The following is a 12,135-nucleotide window of genomic DNA, read 5'->3' as shown; positions in this document are numbered from 1 at the left end:
AGGGGGGGGGGGGGAACTATGGACAATGATGATGAATTTTTCTAGCTGAAGCATTTTACTCTATGGTTATCGATTGACAATTGTTGTTTATCACGGATGGAACGCCATTGATCCTTTACGGAACATAATGCATGACATCCGAAAACCATAATCGGTTCTGTTCCGTTTGGTTTGGCCGGCCGGCCGAAACAAACCACACACACATGCACGTAACGGGCCGTTTCCATGAACCCCCTCCAGCAGATCATGGTCCAGTTCCCCACAAACCAGGCAAACCGATCCGACTCGATTAGAATACTTACCGCGGCCGCGGAGGAGGAACGAGAGAGGATGAGGAGGAGAGGAGAGGGGTTGCTACTCCTCTATTCTAAAGTTGGTCGCTCTTCCTTGCCCGAACATCGCATCGCAGCGGTCAATCCCACTCCGGGTTGGGGTAGTAAAGTTAGGATCTTGTTGTTGTTTTTCTTTTTTATATATCCTGACGGCAGTTTTTTTCGTGACCATGTAACAGTTCAACGTATGCAGATATGTGCTCCATCAAGTCTAATTCTTTTTTTATTTTTTTCTGGTTTTGCAGGTTGCATACATTCCTCACCGCCGACAGACCGACGACCCGGCCGGGAGATATGGATGGGCTTGGGGGGGCTGCATCATCACCTCGCTCACCTTTCACCTTTCATCTTTCCCCCTCACGTTCTAGTCCCAGAGACGCTTAGTACTGGCGATCCCGAAGTTCCTGGAAGAGCAAGAAGAAGTGATCCTCTCCAAACTGCCATGGATCCCCGCAGGAATTGCTACGGCAACGGTTGCTAGGAGACGAACGACCGCACTTCACCGGGCCGAGTGATGTAAAGATCGTTGTTGTTGTTGATATGTAGACTGACGTTTCGGTACTTCCCTGGACCTGGAGAGTCAGGTCAAGTCGTGTCAAGCATAACACAAACACCGGGAGCGGACCATCACAAAGAATTGCTCTTACTATTATTATCATTGTAGCAATTGCTGCTCTCAGTATATGGAGTCCGCGTGCAGTGTACAATTAGGGTCATCCCGAGCTTGCCGGCCGGACAAGAGACCGTTAAGCTAGCCAGTTGACAGACAGACAGACCGTCAGATAGACGTGAACTGAAAACAGAGAGTCTATTAGAGAGAGAGAGAGTCATCTGTCGCTGTGCTCGGACGGAGCCTCTTGCTAGCTAGAGTACCTGGCGGGCTGCATCAACTGTCTTAATATCTCCCATATGTCATGTCACAGCACATGAGCGCTCTAGATTGAACGGTGCTCTTCTCTGCAGTTACCGCATCCCGTAGTCTTGAAGCACCACACCTAACCCTGGCGGTACTGGCTAACTCACTCCCTCCTGATCACCACCTCATCACCCCCTCGAGATGATCAGGAAACCCCACACACTGAGGGAGGTTCGCCAGACTATCTTGACAGGGACGCGAACCAAAGGATCTTCCCCACGTGCTGCACACAGCACTCTGACACGCAAGTCGATAGCTACCTAGAGTAGAGTGGAGTGGAGTGGAGTACCTGCGTGTGCCTAGTATGTAGGTTGTACTTGACAACAAACGAGCCGAGTGCGATCTCATGACACTAGCGCAGTAGGTACTCTACTCTCCATGCGCGCAACAGGCCGATGAGGATGAGGATGAGGATGAGGATGAGGGACACAACCTCTTCTTCCCCGCGCGCGCGACCCCCGGCCCGGGCACCTGGTTAGGTACTCTTTACTCTACGTGTGATGTCTATGCTATCTCCTAAGCGAAAGTAGAGTAAAGAAACACCCACGTCCAGTCGGAGGGGAAGGGAGCTTTGGGCGCCAGCGCCGGCGGACTATGACTCGATTGTTATGTCCATCCACCCTTACCTTCCACGAGTAGGGTAGGTGTAGACTGCGATGCATTACTCGTGATTAAGTCGCGGGAGATTGGGGGGGGGGTTCTGGAAACCGATAAGGTATCAAGATGATTATGATATGATTCCTAGACAAGACAGGGGCGATAGAGCACCGCGCGCGGCCGCGCCGGCTGGACTGTACAGTGGGTACGGTATATACGGTGCTCTACATAGGTACTCTACTTACTGTACCTGCTTTTCCAGCTAGCTAACCCTCGCCCTCGCTCTCGCTCTCGCCCTCCGGCCCCCACGACGTCATCCGTAGATCTAGAATAGAGCATCCACGCAGCGCAGCGCAGAGCCATGTATGTACTCTACTCTGCTGTATCCAATTTTAAACTTTTTCTCTCTCGCTCTCCAATCGACAAACTCAACAAAAAAAGTGAACAAAAAAAGCAAACCATTCACAGCCTGACTCGTATCGTATCGTATCGTATCGTCCAGCACCCATTCTCACGGCCGTCGATTTTGCAGCCCAGCCAAAAAAAAAACACCGCCCTGTCATGTCTTCGTAACAACCCTCCTCGGAGTGACTGTATGCGGGTCACGTCCAATCAGGATGCGTGGTTTCCGATGAGCTATATCCTACCCTAGCTGGGTACGCTAGACCGTACCTCCCACCCTACCATCCACAAACCAAATAAAGGTCGGCAGCTTCTACGATACCTATCACGAGCGCGCAGTGGTAAGTACTCACGAAGCCACCACCACAAGCGAGTCAAAGTCCGAGTCCAAGTGCAAGTCCGCCACCCCTATCTATCTATCTGGTGGCGGGGAGGGGGGGGGTGTATGAAGAGTGTTATGTCGCAATAGTCACAGCTAGACTCACAGACAGCAAGCAGCATCCATCACCATCACATGACCCGGGATTTCCGCGACGCCGCGTCCCTTGCAGCCAGCATCGGCCATCCCTGCTCAACTCCCGGACCTGCTTTTGCTCTGCCTGCCTTTGCTTTGCTTTGCCTTGCCTTGCCTGCCTCATCATCATCCTCATCCTTATCCTGGGTTGCCTCGGTCTCGGTATGATACTTTTTCTATAGATTCTAGCTAGCTAGCTTAGCCCTACCTACAAATATGCCCTACATCTATCTCTGCCTGCAGGACCGTATCGTATCGTGCTGCTGCGCACCGACGTCCGTGAGAAGGGCTGGTTGGGCTGTGGATGACGTCGGGATTGCCACCGTTTCAGGGGCTGGGGGGGGGGGGGGAGAAAGTCCTCGCGATTGGAGGTATGCAGCATGTGTATGAAACTGGGTGCTCATGTTTTATTTTAGGGGTGTGTGGGGTAGGGGAATAAGCAGAAGGGGAAGAAGAAGGCAAATAAACGGGCAAACCAGAAGTACCAAGAAACCGGCAACCAGGGAAGAAGCATGTGCGCTCAGTCTCAGTCTCAGTCAGTCTCTTCGTTCAGTCAGACCCCAGTCCAGTCCGTCAGTCAGTCAGGTTTAGTCACTTGCAGTCAGGGGGTGCGCGCGCCGGGAAGCGAAGCGAAGTGAGGATTGCGAGACTAGATTGTTCATTTTCATTTCGATCGGCGATGCCCTCTCGAATTAACAAGAAACTGTCCAATCCCAAGTAGTCGGATTGAATTTGAATTGCGCGTCGTTTGTAAACAGTTGAATTTGTTTCCTCGGCCCGGGCTTGACTCATTTTTTCGCCAGTGCCAAAAGCAGAAATGACACTGCCCTCCTCTTTACTCTGTTTTGCCTCCCTCTATGCGTTTCCTTGTGATATATCAAAGACTTTTGCGATATTTGCCAATTTGCACGTGCTCGTCAACTCGGTTGTTGTGGGGACCGGGGTGTGCGTGCGTGAGTGTGTGTGTGAGAGAGTAGATGGATGAATGGGAGCGCAGAGAGTCGTTTATCATTGAACCCCCAAGACGTCCGGGTAACACGCGAGAGCGCGTCATTCGTCAGTCTCGCTTAGCAATCGAGATAAGCTTTGTCACGTGCAAGCCCCTTAGTGTGACAAATGAGTCATCATGGGGAGTCCAACAGCACACACCCCCATCCGGTCTAGCAACCCAACAGCCGTTTCGTGAAATGCTGAATTCGCTACCTAACCTTCTCCTCAGGCGTCAGGCTTCAATCGAAACTTTCGATCCTGATTTGCGGACCCCTCTTCATAGCATGATAGTAAACACGTCAGCGCGTAGAGCATGAGTGAAGGTGAGTGAGTGGATACCTCTCTCCATGTAAGTACTTCTGACTCTCTGCAGCGCCGTGTACATGTGTTTTCCAGGGTCTGTGACCGGACCAATAGTAGAGCGCTCATTCACCCCCTCTTTTTTTTTTCACTGGTTTTTTTTCTTGCTCGCTCTCACCGTAGACCAGACCATACCATACTGGTGGGTTTTGATTGATTGATTGAAACCAACCAAACCACCCCCCCTCTCTCCCTGGCTGGCTGGGGGCGTTGTGTGGACAACGCACAATAACGCAACACGTAGTACCGGTGTGGGTGTGAGTGATGATTTTAAATACTTTGTTCAGAAGAGAGACGGTGCGAGAAATTACTAGATGGAGGGAGGCTTTGAGCGGTGTTAGTAATAGTAGATGACTATTTCTGGTGTGGCTATGAGGAAGTGATGATGATGATTGCGGTTTTAATTGTCGCCGTTTATTTGCTGTGGTGGTGGTAGCTACATGTAGCTATGTAGCTGGCGACATCATACATCATGACCAAGAGGTTGAGGATGGTTTGCAGCCGTTTCTGGGTATCGATTCCCATAGGGCCGAGTACTTCATGCAGGTAGCACTCTACTCACGCAGATTAGATTAGGTACCTCCCAACAAGGCTGAGAAGTATATGGTAGGTACATACATTGGGGAGTTGAGATCACGGACCTTTTCGGTGACGCGCTGTTCTGTTCAGTGTTCCAGAATCTTCTGGTCACGGGCACTGTGTCTCTTTGCGGACAAGGAGGGATGGCCTCAGCTTTTTTTCCTTTCTGGTTGCTTTCAAATCTGGTGTCGCAGTTGCGAACTTGCGATGTATGTAGAGAGTATGCATGAGGAAGCATAGATATCACTCGCACTGGGCTGGGGGTGGAACAGGTCTCAATGATACGCACAGTCCGTATGTCTGTGGGCACTCGTTATGCTATCGATGGCAGGGGGTGGGAAAGGCGTTGGGGGAAGAAGAGGTTGTTCTGAGGTTGCACATACTCGACGCTCACGATCACTCACTCACTCATCCGCAGTCACTCACCCATCATCACCATCACTTACTCTCCCCCATACTCTACTCTACTTTTCCCCAACATCAATCGCCCACCACCACTACCACGATCATGCACCCAGCAGACTACCGCATTTCGCTTCCAATCTCCCCCCGCGGTATCTCAAAGCTGGTAACCCCCCGAATCCAGCCCGACCACTGGTACAGTTGACAAAAAGTATCATCCCTCCATATCTTCTTCTGGCAGACATCTTTTACACCTGGATGGCCCAATCACCAATTCGCACCCTCACATCCAAAGAAAGGTATGGGCGAATATTTAAAACCTCCCCATATCGTACATATCCGCGGCAGCAGCGCAGCAGCAGCGGCAGCCATCAATCAAATTGGGTGACAGAAGCGTGCGTCGCTAGCCGCAGATGGAGAGGAAGGAGGAGGAGAAACTGTCAAATCAGAATCTCCATTTCGAAAAGGCAAGCCGGGCGACAGCTCACGTAGAGGATCATCCCCCCGCCTTACACAACACAATGCATACATCGTCATTGTGAACAGGTTCCCATTGTTCGGCGGCACACCTACGTCTTGGTGCATTTCGCACCCCGACCGATTGAAAGCCCGAATGACCGGCGGGGCCGTACATATGTACCGATCGGCTCTGCTACGTTACTCTCTTTCTCGAAACAAGAGTGGGTATGGCAAAAAAAGAAAATGCCGAGATTCCCAAAATTCTCAGAGGCGATCATAGCGGAACTATTTTTTCGCACCCCATCTTGTGGTAAAGCAACCCCCATCCTTGGTCCCAGGATGAATCGCGATGATCACAAAAAAAAATGGAACACACGCTCGAAATAAAAATCACTCAAACTGGTGATGCAACACGAGGGAAAGAAAGAAAAAACTTTCACCTATTTATTTTAGCAGTCACTAAGGGATGGATGGGAGATAAATATTGAGGAGAGGGTGTGAAAGAAGAAGCCGAAGAGGAGGAATATTATTATTTACTACTCGAGAGTAGAGTAGGTAGAGCTGAGCTATCTGCCCTGAAGATCTGTGTATCGGGTCACATCACACTTCGGCGCCTGTGAGAGCGCCGGGTGATGGTGGTGGTGAAAAATTAAACATATCAAACAGGACCTGTAGTTTGCGACGGGACCGGCTCACAAGGGACACCATTCCCTTCTTCCAGATTACTACTGCCTGGGATTGGTTGAGTTGCAATCATTTATCTGTATCTAGTAAAGAGAGAACCGAAGACAATAAGTTACTCATCAATTGATAAACGAGGTAACTTTCGGGGGAAGTCGGTTTCAACCTCTGTAAACTTTGTTGAGAACGAGTCTCAAATTTCCGGACCCGATCGTCTGGAAAAGGGGCAGGACCGGTGGGCCTCGTCAATATTTTTGCGGCGCGCGCACGGAAGCTCCCTTTTGTTTCTGCAACGGCCAATTGCCATGGCGGGAGCTGTGTCACCGTCGCTCCTTGTTTCCAGAGTGAAAAAAAAGCACTAGGGCACCAAAGGGGGGAGTTGATCAACCCCCTGTTTAGATAAATTTTTCAACCCATTTAAAATTAGTTCATTTCTCAATATCCCGGCCACTTGTTTGAAGTTGGGGGAGGGTGGAGGATAATGGAGCTGGTTCCCGTCCATCTCCAGCTCTAAGGTGAAAGTGAAAGCCGTATGTTGGGGGGTTTAGTTGGATAGATACAGACGCGTATCGCCGAGAAGAGAACAGGAAAAGCTGGAGAGTGCTGGAAAGCTACAGTTGGTACCATTGAACCGTGCTGAACAATAGACTATCATATGTAGCAGCAGCTGGCAGCGGCGAACGAGCGAACGAGCGAGACGCACTGCGCTTATGTAGGTACATGTAGGTACTCTACATCATCGTAGTACTAGTAGGTAGTAGTAGGATGTAGACGAAGCTGACAAACGAAACCCAGTTGATGGCGAACTGAAGCTACTTGGTTGGAGTCGCTTGTTGTAATCAGGACGTGACGGACTTGCGTTGCGTGTGTAAGACAACGCCTTCAATTTTTATTTTTTTTATTCCTTGTATGTATTCTCTCTCAATCGATCCCCTTGCTTCATCCATACCGTACCGCCGTCGGGGAAACACCGATTAATTTGCATTTCAATGGCCGAGCGCTATAGGTTTGGGTTTAAAGGAAAGGAAAAAAAGGGCAGAAACGGTTGAGTAGTTCCGAATTCCAGGGGAGATGCTCAGCAAAGAAGAGAGATGAGTATGAGTTAGGGATGTATATTTTTTTTGTTTTATTTTTTGGGGTGGCACGTTGCACTCGTTATGTGTGAATGCACCTGCGTAAACGAGTTTCTTTCTTGATGCTGCTGCTGTGTGCGCCGTTGCATAAAGTACCTAGGTGATGGCTATTTAGAAAGCTCCACTGGCGTACAGAGGTTTTGTTCTCACCTTACCTCACTCTTCTCTTTCTTCCTTGAACGCCTGAACGACGAATGGCGGCGTAACTTGAGTACATCGCGAAGTCCTTGACCTGAGTAGGTGCATAGCCTCAAGACACGCACGGTCGCAAGTCGCACTCGCAACCGTGTTCCTTGTTCTGTGAAGAAAAGACTGGTTGGTGGGACCTAATGTAGGTGTGGGACCTAAGTTATTTGGGGAGGGTAGGGTAGGGATAACCTGACTTGCATAGTATTGCGAAATTTCTCTGGTAGAGTCACATATGCCCTCGGTCGCTTGTGTGTGGTTGATAGTACATAGACGAGGATGAGGGGGATACTGCACTCTCTTTGGTGTGGATGCTGCTGTGTCAGTAGTGAGAAAGAGTTGCTTCTCTGGTCTAGGCTAGTGTGGTGTGTGGATGAATTTGGAGAGAGGGTAGAGTATAATACCCCCGCCTGCATCCACGCCCTTCTCTTTCCACTTCTTCTTTCTGCTCACTCTCGAGATCCCCATTCCTTATCATTGTGCATCCCTAGGTTCACCTTTGAGTGACAGTTAGCACTCCTCTCAAAAAGATTGATTTTTACTACATCTAGAGAAACTTCGCTTGTCGTTTTTTCCCTACCAAAAAAGAAGAAAAAATCACAACAATATTTATCAACCATCACCCACAACCTTATTCTCCCCCCATACTTACATGCTAGAGTTACGAATCACAGATCTATCGTAACTACTTATCTCTCTACGTTTTGATCAATAAATCGAAACGTATTTTACCATTACAATCAAAACACCAAAAATCACATAATGCAATTCGAGCAGCATCCCGCCTACTCTAGTCCATTCTATCCTCCAGGATACGGCGGCTACACAAGCCCCCCACCAGGTGGAATGCCTCCCCGCGCGAACTTCTACGAAGGTGGCTTCGGCGCCTCTATCCCCACCCCTGCCCCATCCCCAAGAACTCCGAGTGCCTCCAGACGCAGGACTCAAGATTTCAATGGAGGAGCTTCGGCAGAATATGTTCACCACAAACGTCCTTCTTCTTCCCGAAGGAGTGGCCATGAACATAGTGAATTCCCCCATGAACAGTACCACGCGAGTACTTCCTCTCCTCGTCCAGGTGCAGGTCACAGACCCGCATACATGAACCCGACTCCTCTCCACACTCCACCACCATCCGCACATGCCCACCACAGCAGTGGCAGTGGTACAATGCCGCATATCTACTCCTACGTACCGGGCTTCACGGCTCAGCAAGCCGAATACGTGAGTTCCTCCTCCTTCCCCTCAGAAGATTATCGTGGTGGTAGTTCTAGCCGCCATCGGGCACGGCATAGCAAGTCGGGACGCCGGCGTCCGCGGTCCTACTATATCTACTCTTCCTCCAGGACCGTCACTGACTCTTACCCTCCCCGTTCACAGTTTCCCCAGCAATCATACACCCCTGGCCCTCAATCACCCCCCCCCACCCGCGATTCGGATGGTAGAAGGTCAAGGACCACCAGGCGTCAAGCGACTTGGCAAGCCGGCGAACCCACCCCCCGCTCCCCGCCACAGCAATCAAAGCCCAAGTTCACCAGATCTCAGACCGAGCCAGCTACCACCGATGCTGAGGCGGTTAGACGCAAGGCTGTAGAGCATGGAATTCCTCTAGACTACTCTTTGAAGAACTGGGACCCAGAGGAACGACCAATCATCCTCTTGGGATCAGTTTTTGATGCCAACTCTCTGGGAGAGTGGATCTTCAACTGGACCAAGTACCACCATGGAAAGACCCACGACGCCACAAAGACTGCTGGTGGATTGTGGGAGCTTCTCACTGAGCTGAGCTCCAAGTTGAAGCGTGCTAGGGAATTCTTTGGGTGCATCAAGGCACCAGAGAACAGAGAGATCTTGGACGACTTCATGGAGAGTGGAGAGAGGCTTTGGCAGAAGTTGAAGTCTTTGTTGAGGAATTGCGAGGATTACATGTGGAGGGGCGCCCGAGGTGTCGCTTCGCCAGGCCCTCAAGACAAGCCAGCTGTCCAGATGGGAAAGAGGTCTGGAGCTGAGTTTGTTGACGCGATGTTCAACGGCGAGAAGGAATGGGAGAGGACGGAGAGACTCATGAGGGGCATGGCCACTTGGTGTCAGAGGTTCGAGGTCAACTGCGAGGACATCCTGCGAAGTCCCAACGCTTAGGTGGAAATCAGCAACCAAAAGTTTTCACGGCGTTCTTTTCACTGGAATTGAACAAAAAGTTTTTGGACCAGTTAAACATTTAGATATTTGAGGCGTTATTTCCTATTCAACTTTTTTTTCATTTTTAATACCCACTTTCGATACCCTCTTCTTTTTTATACTTACCTTTGTGACTCTTATGTTTTAATCACTATTCTGGTCTATGTAAGTTTCTTTCATTTTGGTTTTCATGGGCTGGGAGCATTTCCACAAAAGCAATCGGCTGTATTATTAGTTTCCTACTTACACGGGTGGGTTGGTGGGCGGGGAACTTTTTGTTTTCGTGATGGGGTTTTTTTATCTTTATCTTTTATGTATTGGGAAAAGTTATCGGGTTCTTTTCTTCATTGGGAATATTTTTGGTCCTGTTCATTGGTTTTCATTTTCTTTCTATTATTCCTTTCTTTCTGGAAAAGTTATCTGCATACAAGGGGGTCCTTGAATCTTCTGGCATGCTTTGAAACTTTAGGGTTTATTATATATTGGTTGGTTTTGGGGGAGGGGGATTAGTTTTCTATTTTTTGATTTTTATTTGCGAAGATACCACTTGTAGTTTTGTTTTTTGTTTTTGGGTTGGAGAAGGAGTCGAAGATGGTCGACGTACGCAGTGGCGAGATGAGTGAATTATCGCGGGGTACGGTGGAGGATTATTTTCGGACCTTCAAGTTTTGACAGGCTTGTCAGAATATTGTGACTGGTTATACGCTTTATTTCTTTTGTCATAATACGATTCTCTTTTGTTTTATTTTGCAAGTTCGCGCGCTCCATTCATTCTCCCCTCATTCTTCTACCCCTCCTCATGTCATGGAAACCCTTCCTGCATGCATGCACACATCATCGTTCATCGTCATCGTCAGCACACTGAACACACACAAAAAATCCCTGCTCCATCTTTGTTTGAATCTCTGAGATCGCGTGGTCGGGGGTGTTTTTTTCTGGGCTTGGGAATCCTTGACGCCTTGACGTCTTGAGGCGGGGTTGGTTGGTCTAAGGGCTTAATATTTGAGAATTATTGTAACAACAGATGTTTTTGATTTCACGGAAAAGTTTCGACAGAGAAAGACTGTACTTGTAATGGATCATGTTTTGAAAGAAGTTATTGATTTCGAGATTTATTTATTTCCTTTTTCTCTCCTTTGCTTAACGTTTATCTGCTGCTATATAAAAAAAAAAAAAAAAAAACATTCGCTGGCGACCTTCATCTTCCATTCATATAACCTTGTAGAGTACTTATCTATATCTATGTGCTGTAAAGACGGATGTCGATAGATATATAGATATGCTGCTTGCTGTATGGCAGGCCGATGATTGATTGACCTGAAAATCAATGTGAAGCATCGTAGGTTTCGGTTAACGAACAAACCATCCAGCACTGATATGCGGCAATCTCTCCGTCCAACATGACATTTGCACCCCTCAAAGTCTATCCTGCGCGCGCGCGTTCATGAAGCCTCCCTTTTCCTGCAGACCTTTTTCTTTGGATGACATTTATTCGCGATAGCTACTCGTTACTCTAGTTGCTTGTTTTTTTTTCTTCTTTCCCATTTGTATTTTAGGACCGAGACCAAGATCGTCCCCGCTACCAATCATGGACTGTGTTGGAGCCTCATAACCTTCCACCTGCATGTATGTATGTAGGTAGACCCCGCCCCACAGCGCAAGAACCAACCATCCCTTAGACGCGCAGAAGAGTGAGAGTGGGAGAGCACCTGTACGTCCTCCTCCCTCCCCAAAACGAAAATAGGGAAATGTAAATGGAAATGCAAACGTGGAACCCTTACATTGCGTCACAGGAGGGGAGTTTGCATCAATTATTAGTTCTAGTAGCAAGTAGCCCCGCCCTCGCTTCAAGCATGTCCTGTTATTAATTGTTGGTAAAGCAACTAATTTGGCTAACTAGTACTAAGATTAGAGGTCACGTTCTCGAGTCTTGATCAAGCTCCATGATCATTCAATGCGGGGACGGAGAGGGCGGACGAGCGAAACGGAGCTTGGATAGATAGAGATCTCTCTTCTAGATCTGTTTCGCCTCGCTACCTGCGGCGATGTTCCAAATAATTCATTACCCCTCCTCTTCATGCTTATGCTTATGCCTCATGGCGGAGCTAGCTAATACTGTAGATGCTCTAGCTATGTACATAGCAGAGTATCATGATCGCAGCAGGCGCGCGCGCTCACTCGGTGAACCTGGGTTAGGGTCCCCATCCCCCCCCGAAGAGTATGGCATTGTATCGCACCATGCTTCTACCCCTCCTTTATTCTCAATCTCCTCCACCACCCACCCCCTCACCACAAGCAAACCTGTCTGCCCAGCGGCAGTGCAGGCACGTGCCGAAGGGTTCCGTATTGGATTGGATACCAGCCCAATTGTGCGGTATTATGATGGGCCTGGGGATTGCGATGCGA

The 12,135-nt window shown here is 49.0% G+C and overlaps 2 protein-coding genes across 2 annotated transcripts; both read left to right on the top strand.

Moving 5' to 3' along the window:
* Window positions 1–246: 246 nt before the first annotated feature.
* Window positions 247–700, top strand: LAJ45_01262 (uncharacterized protein; the record flags this gene model as incomplete). The annotated part of the gene is made up of 2 exons (XM_046110857.1): window positions 247–372; window positions 578–700. The coding sequence occupies 2 exons, from the start codon at window positions 247–249 to the stop codon at window positions 698–700; spliced, it is 249 nt and encodes an 82-aa protein (XP_045976035.1).
* A 7,613-nt stretch (window positions 701–8,313) lies between these two features.
* On the top strand, window positions 8,314–9,690 carry LAJ45_01261 (uncharacterized protein; the record flags this gene model as incomplete). Its single annotated transcript, XM_046110856.1, has 2 exons — window positions 8,314–8,775; window positions 8,932–9,690. 2 exons carry the CDS (start codon window positions 8,314–8,316, stop codon window positions 9,688–9,690), a joined length of 1,221 nt encoding a protein of 406 aa, XP_045976034.1.
* Window positions 9,691–12,135: the final 2,445 nt, after the last annotated feature.

The sequence above is a fragment of the Morchella importuna genome (assembly GCF_003444635.1).
Source record: "Morchella importuna strain M04M26 chromosome Unknown Morimp01GS002, whole genome shotgun sequence".
NCBI classification, from domain to species: Eukaryota; Fungi; Ascomycota; class Pezizomycetes; order Pezizales; family Morchellaceae; genus Morchella; species Morchella importuna.
This window is presented reverse-complemented; position numbering and strand designations above follow the sequence as displayed.